We start from the raw sequence: 25,211 nt of genomic DNA on the forward strand, positions 1-25,211 counted from the left end.
CGTACGTTAGCGTTTTCCGGGTTCGCCTCCATCACGTCAACACGATCGACTGAAGGCTCGTAGTTACTTTGTCGAGCCAAACGCTTCAAGAACGCAGTCCCCGGCTCTACCAACCACCCGGGCAACGACCGACCGCTCGCTCTGCGTTGCTGGTTGCGGAACATTCTCTCATGAGGCGTTTCATGTGACGCCGTATATAATAAAGTACGAATCGCATGTAAAACCTCGGGCAAAACCTGAGGCCATTGATGAAGTCCCAATGCCCGTGTCCGCAACCCCATCTCCACTGCCTTTCAGACTACTCCATTAAATCGCTCCACCTGCCCATTACCTTGTGGATTATACCGGGTCGTCCGACTGGTGGCGATTCCCCGCTCCACCAGGAAGGTCTTCACCTCCTGAGACATAAAGGCGGCACCCCGATCAGAGTGGATAAACGCCGGATACCCGAACAATAGGAAGAGCTGACGGAGACGGCGAATTACCGTCGCAGATGACATGTCCGAACACGGAAATGCAAAATGGAATCGAGAGTATTCGTCCACAACCGTCGGCATATATCGGAGCGGCCCCGATGATGGGAGAGGCCCCTCAAAATCTATGCCTAACCTCTCCCAAGGACGGCCGGCTTGTAAAAACGAGGCTTAAGCTCGGCACACACCTGGCATGCCCGACATAATCGTCGGACGTCATCCACCGAGAAGGGCAAGTTACGGCAGCGAACAAAATGTGCAAGTCGCGTAACCCCCGGATGATACAATGATTCGTGTATGACCCGCAGGTCGTCAGAGGTCATGCCCGCACAAATCGGTCTAGACAAGACATCAGCGGCCAGATCCTGACAAGGCATCCTGGCCGATAGACTATATCGTAGCAATAATCAGCCTGTTCTACACGCCATATCGATATCTTCTCATTCTTAATGCGGTGAGCGTGCAGATGGTCGTACATAAATGTGACAGACTGCTGATCAGTCATGAGATCAAACTTTTTGCCCAGAAGCAAGTGTCGCCACCGTCTGACGGACTCAACGATTGCATACGCCTCTTTCTCGATAGCAGAGTGTCTGCGCTCACTCAAGGACAATGTTCGTGAAAAAAAGGCGACAGGTCGACCCCCCCTGGGTGAGGGTCCCCACAATCGCACAATCCGAGGCGTCTGTCTCGACCAGGAATGGTATTGTGTTGTCAATGGAGGTCACGCACGCCCCCGCTATATTTTCCTTCAGTTGTTGAAACGCCTCCTTGGCAGCCATCGTTAAGAGGAAAGGCTTTACAATCCACCAAAGGCCTAATCTTTTCTGCGTAACCTTGTACCCACCGGCTATAATGAGCAAATAGCCTGAAGGCACGCCGCAAGGACGCCCGATCACACGGAGCCGCCATTTTGAGCGCCATAGGCACTCGGCGTCCGGCTTTATCTTGCCCCCGGTCACCGTGTACTTGAGGAGGTCGATTGTCTTAGTTGCATCGTGACACTTATCCTCATTGAAGGTCAGATCTAACTGTCGCGCCACTGCCAAGAATCGTTTCAAGTTAGCATTGTGGTCCTCCTGGTTATGTCCGCAAATAGTCACGTTATCCACGTACACGGGAATGTCTTTTTATTGCTCTTTAGCCACAATATCATCAATTGCGCGTTGGAAACAAGTCACCCCATTCGTCATCCCAAACGGTATGAAACGAAATTGATACAGCCGTTGTTCGGACTGGAACCCAGTATATGGCCTGTCTGACTCGCGTATCGGTATCTGATGATACACACTTTTCAAATCCAAGGTACTAAATATGCAGTACTTAGCCACATCCCGCACTAGATCATCCATTTTTGGTAAGGGATACGCTTTCTAACTGCATGAATCGATCGATTGTCTGGGAATAATCGACGACCATTCACTTCTTTTGGTTGGCCGTGTGCACGATGAGTACCTGGGCTCTCCACGGGGAACTACTCGGCTCTATAATACCCTCCCATAGCAATCGCTTAGTCTCATTTGCAATGTTCTGCGTGTCAGCATGTGTATACCGTCAGGACTTTACAGTTTGTGGTTGACAGTCGGCTGTCAAACTAGCTGGAAGAAAGCTGGTGGTTTGATGGCCATTTCGGCCAGACCGCACACAGAAAGAGTATTCTCCCCTTGGCCAAAGTGCATTTCTAACCTACCATGTCTATGCAGGAAATTGTGTCCGAGAAGCACGTCAGCACATAAATCGGGCATTATCATGGGTCTGGCGTCGGGATACGACACGTCGTTGACAATCAGGTTAAGTATACACAAGCCCTTCGTGCGGACCCACGGCCCCAAAGAAGCCAGGTAGATTCGGCGTGTGACTTGTCCCACGGTCCATCCGTGGCGCTGCACCAAAGCTTGACTGACGAAGCTTGTACTACTTCCGGTGTCCACCAGCGTTTCGGCCGGCTTGCCTTCCATGAGCACCGGTAGCACCGCGCTTGCCAAACTGCGCGATATCCCTGGGTCCGCGAAGCGCGTGAGGTGTTGGTTCCTGCAAGGGTCGCGCGCCGTGTCTTGGCCCCGCGACAGACCTTCGCAAAGTGTCCTTTCCAGCCACAATTATTGCACAAAGCATCATGTGCAGGGCATAAAGCGCGTGCATGCCATTTATTGCCAAATAAATAACATTTTGCATTCTATGAAGAGGAAGAATTGGCGGCTCAAACTCTCCTCATCAAAAGCCGGCAGCACGGCGGCGGTTACTGGAGAAGCGGCTGCACCGGCGAGAGATTGCCCGGACGTAAGAGCCGGCTCCGTGCGAACCTCGGTGACAACCCCCGCGGTTATGTAGGGGCGGCCGTACTCCTCCGCACGAGTATGGGCTAGCCGTAAGACACGAGCCTGCTCGAATGCTTCCTGAAGCGACATAGCAGTTTTCTTGAGCAATCTCAGCCTAATGGCCAGCAACGCGATGCCTGCCACAAATGCATCACGCATTAGATCAGCAGTCGACTCCATGACCATTCACGGTTCCATCATGCAATCCTTGCCAAGTCGTCTCAACTCCTGTAGGTATTGTTTGGGACTCTCTGATGGATCCTGTCGTCGAGTTGCAAGCATGTGGCATACAAGGCGCTTCTTGGTTTCACATATATGTCTTTCAGGGCCGCAACGGCGGTCTCATACAAGTCACAATGAGAAATGTAATCATAGACCGTGGTGCTCACATGGCAGGTCAGTATCGAAAGCTTTTGCTGCCCAGAGAGGTCCGGCACCACGGAGAGGTAGTTCTGTAGGGAACTATGCCAATGTCTCCATTGGCTGGCGGCATCCGTTGCCTGGGGGTCCCCACAGAATGTCTCGAAGGAGGAGGAGAAGTTTCAAGTGTTGACGGACGGACGAGGCGCCATCGCATAAGCTCCCCTGAACTTTGTTCCAGGTGAGCTAAAAATGTGTTCATAATTGCATTTCTGTATTTGACCTTTTGACCCCACCCCACGGACCCAGGTGACTTTGCACCTTCGTAGCATGTGATGGTCATGATGACTACAAAGTTTGGTGAATTTCTGCCCAACCGTTTAGGAGCTGAGATAGCGTAACGGACAGACAGATGGAACCGACTACAATATGCCCTCTAGTCTAGTAGGAAGACTAGGTCCCCCTGCACCCCCCGGAGATATACTTCTAATCAGTGTTTCTAGATTGGAAAAAATGTGTAGAAAATGACTAGCTATGGCCCCAAGCTGAAAAAATGTCCCACATACCATTTTTATGCAAATTACTGCTGCAAAATTATGCAAATTTTATGCAAATTTTTGATGAGGAGTAGAGTTGAGGGGTCTTTGAGGGCTTCATCGAGGTGCTCTCGGTTGCAAGACTGGGTCATTCTGAGAAGCACAGCAGGGTCAGAGATCATGATGTTCTCCTCCTCAGTGAATCTCTCCATCAACAGCCTCTCCATTGCCTCACACACTGTTTTGAGGCAAAAGAGGGACTTTGCGTAGGCCTTTCCACTGAGAACACCTTTGAGAGATCCACTTGTTACTAGTTGTGCCTCAAAGAGAATCTCTGCATATCCAGAACCACGCATCTTGTGTCCAGTGAGCATCCCGATGTAGTTCATGGATGTGTGGAAGGGTCCAATCGTTACTACATGACTAGCAAATTCATTTGGCCAGCGCCAGATGATGGGAAGGGCTTTCATGCAGACACCCAGATCAAATGTATTCAGGACCCATCTCTGACCCACCTCAGCAGTTGCTGCCTCGGAACGCTTCAGTAGCTCACGAACAACTGCGTTGTCTGTGATCGGTTGGTGGATAGGCGTGCAGTAGTCGACTGTTGATTTGCTGGGTGGGGGAGAACCAGTTGCAGAGGTGAAACCCCCTAGCCCAGGCACAGGCTGCAGGCCATTGCCATGCCATGCAGGCACCAGGCACAGACCGATCACAGACAACGCAGTTGTTCGTGAGCTACTGAAGCATTCCGAGGCAGCAACTGCTGAGGTGGGTCAGAGATGGGTCCTGAATACATTTGATCTGGGTGTCTGCATGAAAGCCCTTCCCATCATCTGGCGCTGGCCAAATGAATTTGCTAGTCATGTAGTAACGATTGGACCCTTCCACACATCCATGAACTACATCGGGATGCTCACTGGACACAAGATGCGTGGTTCTGGATATGCAGAGATTCTCTTTGAGGCACAACTAGTAACAAGTGGATCTCTCAAAGGTGTTCTCAGTGGAAAGGCCTACGCAAAGTCCCTCTTTTGCCTCAAAACAGTGTGTGAGGCAATGGAGAGGCTGTTGATGGAGAGATTCACTGAGGAGGAGAACATCATGATCTCTGACCCTGCTGTGCTTCTCAGAATGACCCAGTCTTGCAACCGAGAGCACCTCGATGAAGCCCTCAAAGACCCCTCAACTCTACTCCTCATCAAAAATTTGCATAAAATTTGCATAATTTTGCATAAAATTTGCAGCAGTAATTTGCATAAAAATGGTATGTGGGACATTTTTTCAGCTTGGGGCCATAGCTAGTCATTTTCTACACATTTTTTCCAATCTAGAAACACTGATTAGAAGTATATCTCCGGGGGGTGCAGGGGGACCTAGTCTTCCTACTAGACTACTCGTTTTATTTTTAAGTGTGGGGATAATAAAAATGGTAAAAATATTATTACCCCACGGCCCACACACGAGGTGCAAAGCGGAGTTAAATAATTGATTCACTCTTTTTCTATGATCAAGGAACAAACATCTTCATTTTAATTGAATTTTATATTTTGAACGCTGTCGTGCATGAATCGGAACAAAAACCTACAGTTGAGCAGTACTTGATACCCCTGGGTGTTCACCTGGTAGAATAAAGTACTATACTACACTGATTAAAGGTATTTTAAACAGTATCACGGTATTTTAAACCAATTTCAGTGGTTGCTAGGAGACAGGGCAAGATGTACAATTATACTAACGTAATTATAAGACTTTAAATAACCAAACAAAACAAAATAAAAAACTATTTTGGGGGGGGGGGGCAACTGCTCCCACCCCCCTCACCTGCAGACCCCATTAGAGCCAGACTTCTAGCTCACCTGCAACGAAGTTCAGGGGAACTTATGCGATGGCGCGTCGTCCGTCAGTCCGTCAGTCAATAAACACTTGTAATTGTAACTTCTTCTCTGAAACCACTGAAAGGATGGTGAACAAACTTGGCACAAATTATATTTGTCTGCGTTGTGACTAAATTTGTTCACGGCAAAAGATCGGGGTCTAAGTGGATTTACCGGGGTCAAAGTGGATCCAGGTTTGACCCCTCAAAATAGGAATTTGCTTTTTCCTCTGAAACTACACACATTATTTCGATGAAACTTGACCACAACCTTCATCCCCCATGATGTACCGGTTTTGTTCACGGCACTAAGAAATTTGAAAAATGGAGGGGTCTTTGGGGGGAGGGGGGGGGGGCTAAGTGGATCCAGCTTTGAACCCTCAAAAAATCCACCCCGTTGGAGGTCTACAGGGGGTTGCCCCCCAAAATAATAGGTATTTGCTTTCTTCTCAGAAACTACAAACGCAATTCTGATGAACCTTGACCACAACCTTCATCACCCGTGATGTACCAATGTTTGTTCAAGGCATTACAAAAATTGGGGTCTGAGGAGGTATACAGGGTGGGGGGAGGAGGGGATACCTAAATAGGTATTTTTTTGTTTGTTTGTTTTCAGTCTTATTATTACACTGGAACCCCGCTATAACGAACACCAGTATTACGAACTTCCGGATATTACGAACTTCGAACTTCCGGATATAACGAACGAACTTCCTGTCCCCCGCATATTTAATGAGATTCTATTGTTTAACGTAAGGCAAATCAATATGGCTACACCGTCCCGTAAACGCAAGATCTTGTCAGTTGAAGACGAGCTCTGTATCATTGATCGTCTCAGTCTTGGTGAGAAAGCAGCAAACCTTTCCAGAGAATACGGCATTCCTAAGAGCAGCATATCAACGTTCAAAGGAAAGGAAAAGGAGTTACGGGAATTTGTCCACAAATGCAGTCAACAAGATGGTTTGAAGCGGAAGAAAATGCGGCAGGCGAATGACAGCGATCTCGATCAGGCAGTCTATCTATGGTTCGAACAGCAACGAGCTGCCAACATACCGATTTCCGGCCCTATAGTTATGGAGAAAAAAAACAAAAAAAAACCCACACAACACCTTTAGAGGCCATTTTTCCCCGCAAGCGGGGGTTGGCCTTTTTCGGGGACCGTGGTTGTTGTTGGTTTTTTTGGTCCCCTTTTTGAAGCAATGTTTTACGGCCGGATGCCCTTCCTGCCGCCAACCCTTTTTGTCGCCTTTTTACGACAAACAGGGAATTACCAGTGAACTGGTACTCAATTAGCCGACCTCGGAAGGATGATAGGCTGAGTCAACCCCCCTGGCGTTAATTCAGCGATCGACCGGGATTCGAACCCAGGATCCCAAGATCCCAAGCTGGCACCCTAGCCACTAGCCCAACACCAGGCACCAGGAGAAAGCTATAGCATTATCAAAAGAAATGCATGGTGAGGACAGAAAATTCACCGGGTCCACTGGGTGGCTCTATCGGTGGAAAAATCGTCATGGTATACACGCACTCAAGATTTCCGGGGAAGACAAGTCATGTGACGATCCAGCGGCTGCCGAGTTCATTCCAGAACTGAGAAACATTATCGAATCTGAAGGTTACAGTCCCGATCAGATTTACAACGCAGATGAAACAGGACTTTTTTTCAAGTGCCTACCAGACAGAACACTCGCTTCCAGGAAAGAAGAACAACGTACAACTGGCTACAAGAAATACAAAGATCGTGTGACAATTTTAGTTGGTACGAACGCCTCCGGTGAGCATAAACTGCGTCTGTTATGCATCGGCAAGTTCCAGAATCCACGCTGTCTCAAGCACGTGAATCAAGAAACCCTACCAATAAGTTATTGTCACACCAACAACGCCTGGATGACATCGGACATTTTCAAGAAATGGTTTCATGAAGAGTTTGTCCCATCTGTTCGATCTTTTCTTCGTCGACGTGGTTTGGAGCAGAAAGCAATCTTATTGATTGACAACTGTCCCGCCCACCCAGCAGAAACCCAACTTTTTGAAAACCCTGGACATCAAGGAAATGATTTATGTCACTGGAGAAGCCTGGGCTGATATAGCGCCGCCAACGGTCAACAAGTGCTAGAAGAAATCACTCGGTGCCGCCATTTATCCTGTTGATGACGCAGCCAATGAAGAAAATACCGATCCTGAGTTTGATGAGAGTGACAATGTCCTTTTATGGAAATTGCCAGAGATTTACAGCACATTGCTGAAGTTAATGGCGAAGATTTGGATAATCTTGCAAGATAATGGGTGGACGTCGATGAAGACGTTCCCGTGACAAGTTCGATGCCCGATGAAGAAATTATCGCCTCCGTTCGTGAAACAACACTTCAGTGTGACATCGAAAGTGACTCTGATGACACCAATGGAACCACAAGAAGTTACAGCAACATCTGATGTAATTGCCGGACTTGAAACAGCACTTTCCTGGTTTGAAGGGCAACCAGTCGACATCATTAAAGTTTTACAGCTCCGTCAGCTATTATCTTATGCACGCAAAGAAAACGCCACCTCCAAGAGTAAACAATCCAAGATTACCAGTTTCTTCACGCAGTAAATTGAACATTCGGTGAATATTACATGTACTTGAACATTTTATTTATACATGAACTTTTAAACAATGACACAACAGCAATGCTTTTTAAAGTTTTTTATTCGTACAATCGAACAATAAAATGTACATGAATGAACAATACAAAGAGTTTGTTGTTTTGCATATAAATAGGTGTGATAGTATGGTGATTCGTACGTTATTCAGTATTACGAACACTTCAAAATCACGAACTTTTTTTATGTCTCCCGAGCAGTTCGTTATATCGGGGTTACAGTGTACTAGTGTGACTCGGCACACACACACACACACACACACACACACACACACACACACACACACACACACACAATTAATTGTACAGTATCGGTTGTTCCTAAACTTAAATAATTTAAAGGATTGTTGTAAATGATGTTAATTTTACAACATCCCATATTCAACTTTATTTAAATTGTAAACCTCAAACATAGTTTCTCCACCTAAAGCAAGAACGTTAACCCGTAAGCAACTGACTAGTTTCCCGACTGCATGGATCATCAGCTGGGCACCGTTCTTCCTCGAGGTTTCAATCCTTTCAGCCCAGGACCTCTCCAAACGGCGGATCCACAACCTCGATCATGGATCCACATCAATAGATGGTAAATCAGTAGATCCACAACCTCAGTTGCGTCCAGGCAGTCAGTCAACCCATCAATGCAACATCACTTATTCCAACTTTACTTGCAATAGGATTTAATGTATTATCATATATTTATAACTTTCCTTACACACTCTATAATATGATAATATCATTAAATCATTCACATCTTACCCTTAAATACATCAATCGACCAACCAACATGACCACACCACCTACCTTTCTATCAAACTGCACTTCAAATGTTCAAACTGTCATTTATATTGGTTTTTGGCATGCTGCTGTATCCTAGCAACCACTGATTCCTAGCAACATTAATTTGTAGTATATTTAATTATTATATTGTACTGTATTTACATAAAGATCTCATGAATAATATTATATTGTACTGTACTTGTATTATATTGTACTGTAATATAATAATATTATATTGTACACTTCGAATGTTCAAACTGTCATTTATAACGGTGTTTGGCATGCTGTCGTATCCGAGCAACCACTGATTCCTAGCAACATTGATTTGTAGTATATTTAATTATTATATTGTACTGTATTTACATAACAAAACATAAACATTACATTTTTTTTTGTTTGTTTATTTACATAAAGATCTCATGAATAATATTTTTACTATTCGTATTGTATTTCACTAATTCGATTTGGTGTTTTGTGATTTTAAAGAAAACTTGTTTTAATCGACCGACTGTAGCTCCCTGCGCTAACATACGTCTGACTAGTTGTTGTAATCTATTGACCAGTTCAGAGCTGTGTGTGGTTGCTCTCAAAGTCCGAATTATTTCACCTGCAACCGTACCATAAAATAGCTTTTTGGGAATGTTGCTGTCTAAGAAAGGCATTCGGACAATGTGGAATGGAAATGCATCTCGTTTATCAAATAATTTGGTGTGAAATTTATTATTATGATGTCAATTTGTAATTCTAAAAAGGAAACTGAAGTGGAAGTTTGGTTTTCATTTTTTAATTCAAGTTCTTTTGGATATATATCATCATGAAGCTGCTCAAATATAAATCCATCATTAATTGCCAACAAATCATCAATGAACCTGAAGATGTTTCCGCATCTTCGTGCAGTTGTTAATTTATTCCTGCACATGTTCTGGACCCAATCAAACACGTACATGTGCAGAAACAAATTTGCAAAGAAAGGGGCTGGATCTGAACCCATGGGTATGCAAATCCAACGGAAGGAAATCTCTTTTCCTTACACACACACACACGCGCACACACACACACACACACACACACACACACACACACACACACACACACACAAAAAACACACACACACGAAACACACACACACACACACACACACACACTAAAACACACACACACGAAAACGCACACACACTAAAACGCACACACACTAAAACACACACACACACACTAAAACACACACACACACCTCGAATTTATCAAGGGGGACTCTCTCCACCCCAGTGGCCAGTTTCGTTTTTTTTCAGCTGGTTCCTGAACCGTTCACCCTTACCTTTAACCCCCCATGCCTCAGGTTTCCATGTGTAGTTTTCTCCTTTGGAGTATTGTCTTTGATAGTGGTGAGACAATTAGCACCTTCTCACCTTCTTGCTTTAAAGCATCTTCATGTCTCTTTGGAAAGTGATGCTTTTCTTCGCGAGTGGTTGCACAGATATAGGGTTTCGTGTGCGCGTGTACGTGCCGACGTGCAACTCGCGACTCGTGTGTTTTTTTTTGTAGAGTTCCACCAGAGCTTTCTGATGTGTGGTGTGACAGCAAAATCATCATTATCTTCTGAATTTATTAGGCTAATTAACTGCAAATAATCCAAAAGAATTTCCATGTCTTAAACGCACACCATTTTAAGGTTCCCTGCAAATTCCTTCTGCAAACTTCCCTGCAAATGTCTGCTGCTCTTCTTCTGCTCCAATCGGCTCATCTGATCATGTGCTTCTTAAAGTGGACATCTCTCTGGCCATTCCCAGAGAGCCTCCTCAGCGTCGACGAGTCTGGCATTTCACTCAGGCCAACTGGCACGGTCTTCAAGCAGCCATCAATCATCTGGACTGGTCTCCCATCTCTACTGCCTATGACATCAACTCATCCGAGGAATTCTTCCAAAGTAAATTGCTCTCTCTCATGCACAGATTTATCCCATCTCGTCTTCAGTTGACATACCCTTCCTCCCGTCCATGGTACTTGTGGTCGTCCATCATCTTGTGGTGAGGCGGTTTCCCTGAAACAACTTGCCTTCGCCTCCTGGAAGGCAAATCCAACGGAAGGAAATCTCTTTTCCTTTCACAAAGCCCGAAACAAGTGTGTCCACGCTCAGGAAAGCCAGGAAACAATATCTCTCCACTCTCAAGACTGAACTCTCAAACCTGTCTCCCTCTTCCAAATCCTGGTGGCGTCTGGTCAGATCTGTTTCTGGTGTTTGTTCCCCCTCCACCCCCTCCCTTACCTCAAACGGCTACACAGCTGACTCTGCACGTGAAAATGCTGAATGCCTCAACTCTGTGTTTGCCTCTAAATCTTGTGTCCCAAACCCATCCCTCTCTGTACCTACCGTACCCAGTCGTACCCAGCTGCTCCTGGACTCTGTGTCCTTTTCTCCTGACAAGGTGGAGAAGTTTCTGTCAATCCTCGACTCTGATTCTGCAACTGGACCAGACGGCATCAGCCCACGGGTCCGGAAATCCTGCTCTGCCGCTCTTTCACTCCCTCTCTCTGTTCTCTTCACCCTCTCTTTTGCTCAAGGTCATCTGCCATCAGCTTGGAAATCAGCCAACATCACCGCTTTACACAAAAAAGGTGCAAAAACAGATCCTTGCAACCACAGACCAATCAGCCTTCTCCCAATTATCAGCAAAGTCATGGAATCCATCATTGCTTCGGATATCAAATCTTTCCTCTTCTCCAATGGCTTGATCTCTGATCATCAATTTGGTTTCAGACCAGGTCACTCTACTCTGGACATGCTTCTTCTGCTGTCTCAACAATGGATGGAGGTGCTCAATGCCAAACAGTAAATTAGAGCTGTCTCCCTTGACATATCACGTGCCTTCGATACGGTCTGGCACCCCGCTCTGCTCACCAAAGTCTCCTCCTATGGTATCCAATTATCCATGGAAATCTCCACGCATGGCTTGCGGACTTCCCCTCTCTAGTCGTAGTCAACATGTGGCCCTGATTGGGTTTCTCTCATCTCCCCTTCCTGTTCAGGCTGGAGTTCCCCAAGGCAGTGTTCTGGGCCCTGTGCTTTTTCTCGTCTTCATCAATGATCTCTCTGCCTCTCTTGAAAATCGTCTCTTTCTCTTTTCTGATGACTCCACTCTCGGCCGCTCCATTCCTCATCCCTCAGATCGGCAGTATGCAGCCTCCTCAATCTCTGTATACTTGGACAAAATCACAGACTGGTCAAACAAGTGGAACATGTCTTTCAATCCTGACAAATCTCACACTCTTACTCTGTCTCTCCGAAAAGACCGACTGGACAACCCTCCCATCTACTTTCTGAACAATCCTCTCCAATAAGTTGTGTCACTCAAGCTTTTGAGTCTCGCTATCTGCCATGATCTTTCCTGGGAAAACCACATTTCCAAGTTGGCCTCCAAAGCTAGTCGCCGACTGGGCATCCTCCATCGTGCGAAGTCCTTCCTTGGCACACCTGAGCTCCTCACCACATACAAAGCTTTCATCCGCAGCTCAATGGAATACTGTTCTCCCCTTTGGGCTGGTGCTCCTGCCTCACACCTAGCTCGTCTTCACACTGTTGAAACCAAAGCTTTCAGAATCATTGGAATCTACCACGATGAATCCAACTCCGAGGGCCTTTCACTCACTCACCGCAGGCAGGTAGGTGGTCTTTCTGTCTTCTACCGACTCCTATCTGGTCTAGCTCCCCCAGCTCCATCTGTGCTGTGTCCCCCAAATATTCCTACAGGTCACACAAGATCTGCCAGTAACCGTCTTTTGGTGAAATTGCCAAAATCAAGACTCTCTCTGCTCACCTTCACTCCTTCATTCCTCTTTACTCCCGCCTCTGAAACAAAGTACCTCACTCTCTTCAAGCCCACTCCTCCCTCGAGGTCTTTAAAACAGCTATTCACCACCATCTCTTGTCTTCCCCCATCCAATTTTTTTTTTTTTAATCCAGACTTTTTTCTTTCTTGGAAGTTCTAGCAGTGCCCATGTGTTTCATACCTTTCACACCCTCCTCCCCCGCCTTCCCATGCCTCCTTCTCTCCCAAGCCCTCTCCCTGACAACAGATATCCCGAAAATGGCCTTTGTCGGCGTTTTGTATGTATACTGTATTCTGTTGAGTTTTCCAGTTGTGTGTTCAGTTACGAAGCAGCTAGTTTACACTTAGCCAGTCAGCCGTTCCTTGACTGCTTTGAATGGAGTGCTTGTTTGAGTGCTTAAGCCACTTGGGGATCGCTCTGCAATAAACGCGGTAACTGAACACACCCCAGTTTCATAATATGCGGAATGATCCATGTAAGAATGCCCTTTCGCTTTAATGAGGTTGAGTGGGGGCATGGAGGGGGTGGAGAAGGGAGAGGGCAGAGTTGGGGTTTTGAGGGAGGGGGGAGGGGAGGGTGGAGAGCAAAGATGGGACAGAATTGGGAGGAGGAGGTTGAGACTTTGGCGTTGGAAGAGTGGTTGGGGAATGTCGGTGGGGGAGGGGGGAATTAGAGTTGTGGGAAGGGTGACAAGGGAGGGGGTTTGTGGGCTTTGAGTGGGGAGGTGATTGGAGACTTCAGGTTGGAGGGGAGGGGAGGGTGTGTATGGTGGAGGTTTATGACTTGGGGTTGGTAAGGGGGGGGGGGGGGGGGGGAATTTGAGTTGTGATCATATTTTGAACATAACTGTGTGATCTTTGTCTTGTTTTCTGTTGTAGAATACCATCTGGTAGAAATGCCATCTTTGCACTGACATTTTGTGTGCAGTTTTGGTGCAAATTCGGCCAGTCTACATCAACCGCTACTTCCTCCACCACCCTGTATGCTTCAAACAGGCAAAGAAGTATGCGATGGAACAGAGTATCAAGTGTGTCCTTGTGAAACAGACAATTGCACATCAACAACAACAACTCACGAACCTCCAGGTAAGGCTGTTTCAGTGCGTTTGCAAACAGACACGTGCTCTGTGAGGAATACACAACATTACCAACTGGTTTACACCTGTCACGGTTTATTTGTTTATTTGCATCTACAGTGCATTCAGAAAGCATTCAGACCTCTTCACTTTTTTCACATTTTGTTGTGTTGCAGCCTTATGCTGAAATCGTTTAAATTCATTTTTTTCCTCATCAATCTACACTCAATACCCCAGAATGACAAAGAGAAAACAGGATTTTAGAAAGTTTTGCAAATTTATTAAAAATAAAAAACTGAAATATTCATACCCTTTGCTATGACACTTGAAATTTAGCTCAGGTGCCTCCCATTTCTCTTGATCATCTTTGAGATGTTTCTACACCTTGATTGGAGTCCACCTGTGGTAAATTCAATTGATTGGACATGATTTGGAAAGGCACACACCTATCTGTATGAGGTCTCACAGCTGACAATGCATATCGGAGCAAAAACCAAGCCATGAGGTCGAAGGAACTGCCTGCAGAGCTCAGAGACAGGATTGTGTCGAGGCACAGATCTGGGGAAGCCTACAAAAAAATTTCTGCTGCATTGAAGGTTCCCAAGAGCACAGTGGCCTCCATAATTCTTAAATGGAAGAAGTTTGGAACAACCAGGACTAGAGCTGGCCGCCCGGCCAAACAGCAATCTGGGGAGAAGGGCCTTGGTACGAGAGGTGACCAAGAACCCGATGGTCACTCTGGCTGAGCTCCAGAGATCCTGTGTGGAGATGGTAGAAACTTCCAGAAGGACAACCATCACTGCAACACTCCACCGATCTGGGCTTTATGGCAGAGTGGCCAGACAGAAGCCTCTCCTCAGTGAAAGACACATGAAAGCCCACTTAATCTTGTTTCTCACAGTCTGAGAGTCCTTTAGGTGCTTTTTTGCAAACACCAAGTGGACACTTCTGATCATGTGCTTGTTGACACAGACACTTGTCTGACACAAACAACATTTGAGAACAGGGAAAACGGGAGATCTGTGGGAGGGAGATGGCTTGGGAGGAGGAGGCGTGGGAAGGGGTCGGGGGGTGGGAGAAGTCGAAAACACAAGTATACTGCAAGGACTTCCAGGAAAGAAGTTGTTATTTCAAAAAAGTGGATCTGGGGTGAATTAACAGGGGTAGAAAAGATCATGGTTTTGGATGGGGGAAGATAAGAGATGGTGGTGAACAGATGTTTTAAAGACCTGGAGGGAGGAGTGGGATTGAAGAGAGTGAGGGAGTTTGTTCCAGAGGCGGGAGAAAAGAGGAATAAAAGAGTGAAGGTGAGCAGAGAGTCTTGATTTTGGCAGTTTAACCATAAGAGGGTTGCTGGCAGATCTTGTGCGACCTGTAGGAATATTTGGGGGACAGAGCCCAGAGAGAGCTGGGGGAGCAAGGCCAGAGAGGAGTCGGTAGAAGACAGAAAGACCACCAACCTGCCTGCGGTGAGTAAGTGAGAGGCCCTCGGAGTTAGCTTCATCGCAGGAGATTCCAATGATTCTGAAAGCTTTGGTTTCAACAGCGTGATGCCGAGCTAGGTGTGAGGCAGGAGCACCGGCCCAGAGGGGAGAACAGTATTCCATTGAGCTGCGGATGAAAGCCTTGTATGTGGTGAGGAGCTCATGTGTGCCAAGGAAGGACTTCGCATGACGGAGGATGCCCAGTCGGCTACTGGCTTTGGAGGCCAGATTTGAAATGTGGTTTTCCCAGGAAAGATCATGGCAGATAGTGAGACCCAAAAGCTTGAGTGATAGAACTTCTTGGAGAGGATTGTTCAGAAAGTGGATGGGAGGATTGTCCAGTCTGTCTTTTCGGAGAGACATAGTAAGAGTGTGAGATTTGTCAGGATTGAAAGACATGTTCCACTTGTTTGACCAGTCTGTGATCTTGTCCAGGTCTGCAGAGAGTGAGGAGGCTGCAGACTGCCGATCTGAGCGATGAGGGGAGGGATGGAGCGGCAGAGAGTGGAGTCATCAGCAAAGCGATAGAGAGGATTTTCAAGAGAGTCAGAGAGATCATTGATGAAGACCAGAAAAAGCACAGGGCCCAGAACACTGCCTTGGGGAACTCCAGCCTGAATAGGAAGGGGAGATGAGAGGAACTCATTCAGGGCCACACATTGACGATGACTAGAGAGTAAGTCCGCAAGCCATGCATGGAGATTTCCATGGATACCATAGGAGGAGAGTTTGTTGAGCAGAGCGGGGTGCCAGACCATATTGAAGGCACATGATATCTCAAGGGAGACAGCTCTAATTTCCTGTTTGGCATTGAGGACCTCCATCCATTGTTGAGACAGCAGAAGCAGCATGCAGAAGCAGAGATTTCACTGACGTGATCTGGTCTGAAACCAAATTGATGATCTGTAGTTGCAAGGATCTGTTTTTGCACCTTTTTTGTGTAAAGCGGTGATGTTGGCTGATTTCCAAGGTGATGGCAGATGACCTTGAGCAAAAGAGAGGGAATGAAAGAGCGGCAGAGCAGGATTTTAGGACCCGTGGGCTGATGCCGTCAGGTCCAGTTGCAGAATCAGTGTCGAGCGTTGACAGAAACTTATCCACCTTGTCAGGAGGAAAGGACACAGAGTTCAGGAGCAGCTGGGTTCGGTGAGGACAGGGAGGGATGGGTTTGGGACACAAGATTTAGTGGCAAACACAGTTGAGGCATTCAGCTTTTTCATGTGCGGAGTCAGCTGTGTAGCCGTTTGAGGTAAGGGATGGGATGGAGGGGGGGGGGGGGGAGAAAAAGCACCAGAAACAGATTTGACCAGATGCCACCAGGATTTGGAAGATGGAGACAGGTTTGAGAGTCTGGTCTTGAGCGTGGAGAGATATTGTTTCCTGGCTCTCCTGAGGGTGGGCACACACTTGTTTCGGGCTTTGTGAAAGGAAATGAGATTTCCTTCCTTTGGATTTGCTTTCCAGGAGGCGAAGGGAAGTTGTTTCTGGGCAACAGCCTCGCCTCACCACAAGATTCCGTGTACCATGGACGGGAGGAAGGGTATGACAACTGAAGACGAGATGGGATAAATCTGTGCATGAGAGAGAGAGCAATTTACTTTGGAAGAATTCCCAGGATGAGTTGATGTCAGAGGCGGTAGAGATGGGAGACCAGTCCAGATGATTGATGGCTGCTTGAAGACCGTGCCAGTTGGCCTGAGTGAAATGCCAGACTCGTCGACGCTGAGGAGGCTCTCTGAGAATGGTTGGAGAGATGTCCACTTTAACAAGCACATTGTCAGATGAGCCGATTGGAGCAGAACAAGAGCAACAGACATTTGCAGGGAAGTGTGAACCGGGTCGGGAAATTGACAGATTTTGTCAGTCCCAGTGAGTCGCAGAAGTCCTTTGCTGAGGAGCCATGGCTGGTGAGAGAGGTCCCCACACCCAGCCAACTGGCATGGTGACGACTGAAATCACATATGAGGAAGAGAGAGTTGGGATGAGTTGATAGAAGTTGGTCCATATTATCAGACAGCGAGATGTAGATGGAGTCATCACTGTTTGGTGGACGGTACAACACACATATGAACAAAAGGTGGGAGCGAAGGGGAGGCCGTAGCCAGAGGCACTCCTGGGTGTGAGGTGGAGAGAGGGCAGCGCAGGGCGAGTGAGGAAGAGTTTTTTTTATAAAGATAGCAACCTCACCTCCAGGACGAAGCTCAGGTCTATCTTACCGAAGGTGGGAGTAACCCGGGAGAGATATTAAGGAATCAGAGATGACATGAAGGAGGAAAGTTTCTGTTAAGCAGATCAGGTCTGGTTTGTCAGAAGCAACCTGTATGGAGAGATCAGTCAAGTTTGAGCGAAGGCCCCGGATGTTTGAGGTTGAGGTCCATACCGTTAATGAAGAGGAAGGGGGAGAATCGGATACAGAACGGGGGGTGGGGGGGGGGTGGGGGGAGGGTAGGGGTAGAGTAGGGGTAGAGTTAGATGTTGAAGAAGAGTTAGAGTTAGGGAGAGCTGTTGAAAGTGTGTCAGAGATTTCAGACGGTTTGATAGTGATTGGGTGAGGCACAGTGAGGTGTTATTTGAGGGGGGGGGGGGGGGGGAAGAGCGAGGAAGAAGGTTGGGGGAGATGGAGGTGAGAGTTGGAAGGGGGAAGAAGCGGGGAGGACGCTTTGTGGAGGAGAGGTGAGAGGGGGGAAATGGAGAAAAAATGAGGGTGGGGAGATTTGAAGGGGAGGGTGAGGGGGGAGTTTAGGAGGGAAGGGGCAAGGGGGGGTATTTGAAAGGGATGGGAGATGGGGGAGATTTGGAGGGGAGGGGGGAGTTTAGGAGGGGAGGGGTGAGGAGATGTCTTGGAGGGGTGGGGTGTGGGGGGAGTTTAGGAGGGAAGGGGCAAGGGGGGAGATTTGAAAGGGATGGGTAATGGGGAAGATTTGGAGGGGAGGAGTGAGTTTGGATTTTAGGAAGTGTTGTACGATTAATGGGAAACGAACATTTATTGCAAAATGAGTTTCTTGTGACCTTGTGAGTCAGAGATACGTTTAAGGATGCTGGAGGGGTGGGGGGGGAGGTGAGTGGAGTGCCAGTGAGTTTAGGGAATGTCGGAAAGAGGAATTGCAAGAGATGGAATTTTTTTTTGGAATGAATAGATTTGGTGAGCAAGCCAAAAGCAACCTTTTAAAGAAGAAGAAGAAAAAAGTGTTATACTATATGACAGAATACAGCACTTCAGGGGAAAGTTTTAACATTTTTAAATTGAACAGTGAAAACTATCTGGGGAAATGAGGGTGAAACACGTCGTCGAAGAACGAACGAATGAATAAGAACAAAGAAGGAATTTTTTTTTTTGTTTGTTTTTTGTAGTTGAGATTTTAAACAAGGGTGAAAAGGTATGGTATGGGGTGAATCAACAAGGGAACATTTTTTAAACAAGGGTATGGGGTGAAAAGACTGGGAAAAACTGAGAGAACGAAAGTAAATTGACCACAATCGACCGCTGAGAGAAAATAAAGCCTCAAGGTCGGAAACAAGGTACAAGGCCGCAAAAAACGCGGCACGAAATAACCGACGATTTTTTATACAGGTATGAAAGATTAACACCGAGAATCTTCCTTGGGACACTATAGGTACACACACCGAAATATAAATACAGTTTCGACAAAAATACAATTGTGAACAATTACTTAACTTCAAAAACGTGGAGAGTGTGTACAGCTTCGAAAAACCGTGCCCTCGCCGGCGAGATCGAGATTTTGAACGTCATCATATTCATTTGTAACTTGATTGCAAAGGATGAAGAGAACATGTCGGTGTTTTTATTTTCCTTTAATTGTCCTATTTAACTGTTATTATCCCTTGCCCGCAAAGCGAAAAGTGGAGTTAAGCAATTGGTTCATGTCCATCCATCTGTGTGTCGACACACGTCAGTTTATGATTGAGGAACTTAATTTATATTGAACTAAGACCCGACGCCTGCCCAACGCCCGACGCTTTATAAGACCAGACGCTTCACTGACGGGAACAGCAATCTTTGCGTAATTGAAAAAATAAAGGTTGTTGTTGTTTGGTGTTAAAAAAGACATTAAATTAAAGAAATGGGGAAAATGTATGATTTGTATGATTTTGATTCGTGGAGATGTGAAATCAACATGGTGGATAAAACATATTTGAAGTGAGAGGGATAAGTGGTTCTGTTTACTTCCTGAGAGTGGTTTCATTGAAATCCGATCTCAAGTTAACAAAGAAGGATTCCTGGGAGATCCTGCTCTCTGTGCATGAATAACCAACATCACGTGTTGGCATTTGCAGTTTCGACACGTTTGTCCATGGACCCATAAAAAAACACAAGACATCCATGTACCCATTTTGGAATCACAAACACTCCCAGGAGTTACCTGAATCCACTGTAGTTGGATTTATTGAAATCCGTTAATCAGTTCTCAAGTTATAACATAACATGACAAACAAACAGACAGATGGACATGGGTCCTTTTATAATATAGATAGATGTCTTATTTGGATCATGAATCCGAACATGAATAGGAAAACAAGTTTGCCATTTTACAGCACTTTGTCTCTGAATTTGTCCCGAATGCACATACGCAGAGTGGATCGGGATAACTTTTCTGTTCTGTCTGCCTGCCTGGCAATTAAACAAAATTCATTCCAAGCAGGAAACTTAGTTTTTAAGAACGTCATAATGGACACACAACAGGCATGAATAATTAATGTAATGTGTTAACTTGGGTGGTGTAATAGATACTGCATTAATGGCAGTAAATTCCAGAATCAAGTTTTATATATGTATATATATATATATATATTTTATATATATATATATATATATATATATATACAGGCAGGCAGAACAGAAATATATAATATTTAATTCTGCGGCATTTAATATGGAATTTTTTTTTTGTGGGGGTGAACTTATTTTTCAAGATGACTTAGAACCAAAAGTTCATTGGAATTATGTTTAAATTATTCTAGATTTTGTTAATGTGACCTTTAAAAGAAACAAAAACCACATTTGACATTTCGAAGCAAATAAATTGATCCTTGAAAGTGATGTAAACTGATATCGAACTCAATTCACGGACAGTACTGTGTTAAACTTCTGTACGTTTTCCAGAAGTATATCTTTATTTTGCACATTAGTTTTAAAAAATTTCAACAAAAGCTAAATTATGACTGGGATTACGGACAGTAGAATTACAGTTCAGTACTTCGTGTAACCCCCACGAGCATTCAGGAGAGCACGTACATGTTCAGGCATGCTGTTCACGAGATTTGCCAAGGTTTGGACAGGAATCGCTTGCCATGCAGTGACAATAGCCTGCTGCAATTCACGCACAGAGGTCGGCTGCTGGTCCAAGTGGTCGATTTGACGCGTTAATTCTGCCCACAAGTTCTCTATCGGATTCATATCCGGGGACATGGCAGGCCACTCCATATGCTCGACACCACGGTCAGCAAGAAAGTGTTGGATCATGCGAGCACGATGAGGCCGTGCCTTGTCATCTTGGAAGACAAAGTTTCCTCGAAAGGCTGCACGAGCAAATGGAAACAATGTTTCTTCCAGAATGACCCTGTACTTGAACTGGTTCAGGTTTCCATTCAGAACAACCAGGTCAGTTTTGCCCCCTGCATGAAAAGCAGCCCAAATGGTCACCCCACCACCTCCAGCTTGGACTCCTGGCACTATACAATCTTCGTTGTGGGCTTCATGCACTTGTCTGCGCACTCGGACGCGGCCATCTTGACGATAGACCAGAAATCTAGACTCGTCACTGAAGGTCACGTGATTCCAGTGTCCTGGCTGCCATTGACGGTGCTCTCTGGCCCACTGAAATCGGCGCTGGCTGTGTTGTCTGGTCAGGCGTGGCTTTCTCAGGGGACACCTGGCACGATAGCCTGCTTGAACCAGTCGTTGGTTGACTAGCCTTCTGGATACAGGCACATTTGTCAGTTGCTGCCACTCAGCCCTAAGCCGATTAGCTGACTTGGTACGGCCATTGCGAACTAACCGGTGCAGCTGGCGATCATCCCTCCTTGTGGTTCTGTGTGGACGTCCTGGCCTCAGTATTGGAGTAGGGACACCACTCTGAGCATTTCGTTTCAGGATCTTTGACACCTGACCTTGAGTGATGCCATACTGCCGAGCAATAGCACGCTGTTTCATGCCAGAATTTCGTAAGGCCACCACTCCATGACAAACAGCATTGTCAAGTTGACGGACCATCTCCAGAGGAAGCGGCAATAACATTTGTAATTCAGTAACAATAACAATAACATCCAGAATAATAACATCCAGCAATAACAATAACATCCAGAGGAAGCGGCAATAATGTGCAGCAGTTGTTTTCCACTAATACAGAACGCAACAACCCTTATATACCCGATTGTGAAGCCAATCATCAAATGTACCTGTCGTTACATTTTATCACGCCACCTGTGATATAATCCTGTTATTGACTTCTTGCTGCGAAAGACAATCAGACATTGTTCTTTCAACAAAGACATCACCGAAGGGTAAAAGAAACTCACCAGATTGATATACTGAGTGCAGAAAGTAAACCCAAGTCAAGAAAGAAAAAAAAATCCATATTAAATGCCAAGTCTGTGTGTGTGTATATATATAATTTAGGGTGCATCAAACGCCCCTATGTCAAGAAAACACTCTGTCCCCAATTTTATTTTGTTCCAGTCATAAAATAAAGTTCCTATGCAAAATTTGGTAAGGTTTTGATATCATCTTCTGGGTCCACCTCAGCAAATTAGATTTTGAGTCGGTAGTATCAGTCAGAAATTTGACACGCAGCTGTTTTGAGGCCCATAAATAAAAATGAAAGGATTGACCGATTGCTACATACAATAGCTCTTTGGAAAGGTATTATTGTGCTCTGTAGCAATATATAATCATCATAGGGATAGGGATATAATTCACTTATACACAAATAGTCGAAATCATGATTTTATTGGTATAATCATATATATTATAGATACCAGAATGATATAATTTTTATTACAGTAGAATCATATATACACAATCTTAGCATTTATCATCTTAATACGAGTACATCTGACTATGGATGAACATGAAAATAGAAACAAAACAAAGATACTGTAGTTTTCATGGATATTTCTGACAGTTTAGTCTTGAGCTGCTCGCTTTCGAAGATTCGGTTTCTCCTTGCGGTTGTGCTCAACAACTTGTAGCACATTTTGGTAGTGGTGTTCACTTCTGGCTGCTGAAAGGAAGTCAGAGCTAAGCTTAACTCCCCTTTCTGCAGTCATTCACCACATTCAAGGCTTCAACATTAGTCCATGATGTCTGGTAGGCTGCAGAGTTAGTCCATCTTGAACATCGGTAACTAGAAATGCCCAGTCAAGCTTCAGATGATGAAATAGGTACCATGAATCTGGTCCAACAAAATCAGCCAGAGTGGTCTTCTCAGTCAAGTCATCAGGAAATCTGGGCTTTCCAAACCCAGTACCAAACCGTCCTTGTGGGTTGGTTACTGGAAAATCTGGCTGAACCTCCAGAAGTCTGTCTGCCAGAGCACGGCGATGGTCATGAGGAACAACTGAGCTGAAGAGGGCAAGTGGAACCATCTCTTCTGTGAGGTACCAGAGATGTCGTTTGAAGGCTTTCAGGGCACTTCTTGAGATTCCAGCATTGACAGCTTCATACTGTTTCAGTTTGGAGATGAGCTGCAGGTCATTCCATGGGGCATCGGTGACAGAGGTACATGTCATCCACCAGGAGCTGTATACTAGAGTGACAAACGTGACAAATTCTCTGATCTTTGGCACTTGTTTTTCTGTGGTAATTGTACCTGCTGGAAGATCAGCGATTTGTTTTTCGAAGAGACATAATTTGATTGAGTAGAGGAGCTTCGCCATCCATCTGGCTTTATGCAGTGCACCAGGACGCTTGAAGGTTATTTGATGTTCAGCTACTTCACCATCAAGGAATACAGTACACAGATCAACAAATTCCAAATAATCATCACGTCTTAGAGATTGCTCGGTGTGACAGAGTCTGAGAACATTATTTTGCCAGTCACTTGTCAAACTTGTTGCTGCTTCATTTAGTTGAGATGGATCAAATCGTGAAAGTGGTTCATTGAATGTGTGTGGAAACATTTCAAAGTTCTTGCGAAACCTTGAGAAGAGGAAGATATCTGGTGACTGAGATGCTTCAACTTTAAGATCAGTAAAAATATGCGTAAGAATGACTTCACCAATGTGGTGTCTGCAGCCTGACCACAGAAGAGCTTTGTTAAGCCGTTGTTGAATTGTTACACAAGCTGCACTGATGTGGCCGGTGTTAGATGCAGTTGTGTCAAATGTCAAGTTGACAACATTCTCTTGGCAGTTCCATGATTCAAGTAGGTTATTAGTCAGCTGAGCAATTATATCTCCAGATTTACGGTCTGTTCCAGGCTTGTAGGATGGAACACCCAGCAGCTTCATATCAGTTTGAGAACCCAAAAGCACAGCCAGGCGTTCTTCAAAAGTGTTTTGGTTAGTTAAGCATGGAAGCAGCTTTGAGTCCCAGTGCAACGTAGCAAGCTTCGGAGGTATCCATTTGTCCTTACAGGTAGTAGCAATATGCTGTCCAATTTTGCGTCTTGATTTATCTGCTGTAGCATATGATGTTGACACCTTCGCTACATCCCCTCCTGTTTCTTCAATAAGAGCTTCTGTGAAAGCAGCCTGTTGGGTTGGTGTCATCTTCATCCTTGTTGCCAGTGAAACAAGACTGGGCCTCTTCAGGATGTCATGTGGAATGAAAACTGATGTGCCAGGTCTAACTAAACGATGATGACTTCTTGAGGTTGTTGGTGTGCTTGTTGAAGGTCCAAGAGTTACTTCTTCATCACTGTCACTAATATTATACACAGTGGTTGTAGTATTTATGTTGAACTCCAGCTCCATACTTGCTCGCCTCTCTGATTCCTTTTCCTCGCGGTTCACTTTACGCTGCATCTTATCTGCCAACAGTTTATCTTGGCAGCCAAATGTTGCACAGCGATCTGTCTTCATAGATTCCAGGAATGCTAAGTCTTCAGGATTCTTGATGTGAGAACTAGCATCATTGGGCCACAAGGGAAATGTCTCCATAAATTTCATCTCCATTTGATTCACCTTTGTGATGCTTGCTGGAGTTGTTCTTCGGTTGATAGGGATTGATCTAAGCTTGGAATTATCATCTGCAAGTTTGATAATTTTCTCAATAGCCTTGCGTTCAGAGATGATAGGAATATTAGCCTTGCCATAAAATGGTGTCACTTTCTGCAGTACAAGCTTTGCTGATTCCCACCGAGAGCGTCGTTCAAGTTTGCCATCTTCCGTGTGCCACATGAAACAACGTAGTACTTGTAAACAAGTTGGAAGTCTGGTGCCATTGATCTGGGAATCTTGTTCAGTTATGGCACTTCCCAAGACCAAACACCTTGGTGGACTCTCTTGTTGCAACAGATGCTTTCTTTACTGTGCCATCCATTGTTTTATCTGAAAGAAAAAGGTAGTATTAGTAACAATAATGTCATTTCATAATTATGTACAACAAATAAATCAATTATCCAATTTTATTAGAGTATAGCCTAATAATTGTTTTAATCATCTTGTCTAGTTAAAAGATCTCTGTAAAGACAAGATGACTACAACATTCAGGATATTCTTTAATTTATATATTATATTTTAAAAATACTCTTAATTTAGCTTTATATCCATATTTTGAAAAAAATCATTATTTTGACTATTTGTATATAAATGAATTGTATCCCTATCCCTATGATGATGATATATTGCTACAGAGCACAATAATACCTTTACAAAGAGTTATT

At 45.2% G+C, this 25,211-nt stretch overlaps 1 protein-coding gene across 5 annotated transcripts in view; it reads left to right on the forward strand.

Annotated features, from left to right (window-relative positions):
- Positions 1–25,211, forward strand: part of PUF60 (poly(U) binding splicing factor 60) — a 62,921-nt gene that overhangs the window by 13,644 nt on the left and 24,066 nt on the right. For all 5 annotated transcript variants that reach the window (XM_078773235.1, XM_078773236.1, XM_078773233.1 and 2 more), the window contains one exon: positions 13,803–13,892. In XM_078773235.1, coding sequence (XP_078629361.1) covers positions 13,803–13,892 — 90 coding nt within the window. The remainder of the gene's footprint in view (positions 1–13,802; positions 13,893–25,211) is intronic.

The sequence above is a fragment of the Myxine glutinosa genome, chromosome 2 (genome assembly GCF_964187855.1).
Source record: "Myxine glutinosa chromosome 2, kmMyxGlut1.1, whole genome shotgun sequence".
In the NCBI taxonomy this organism is placed as follows: domain Eukaryota; kingdom Metazoa; phylum Chordata; class Myxini; order Myxiniformes; family Myxinidae; genus Myxine; species Myxine glutinosa.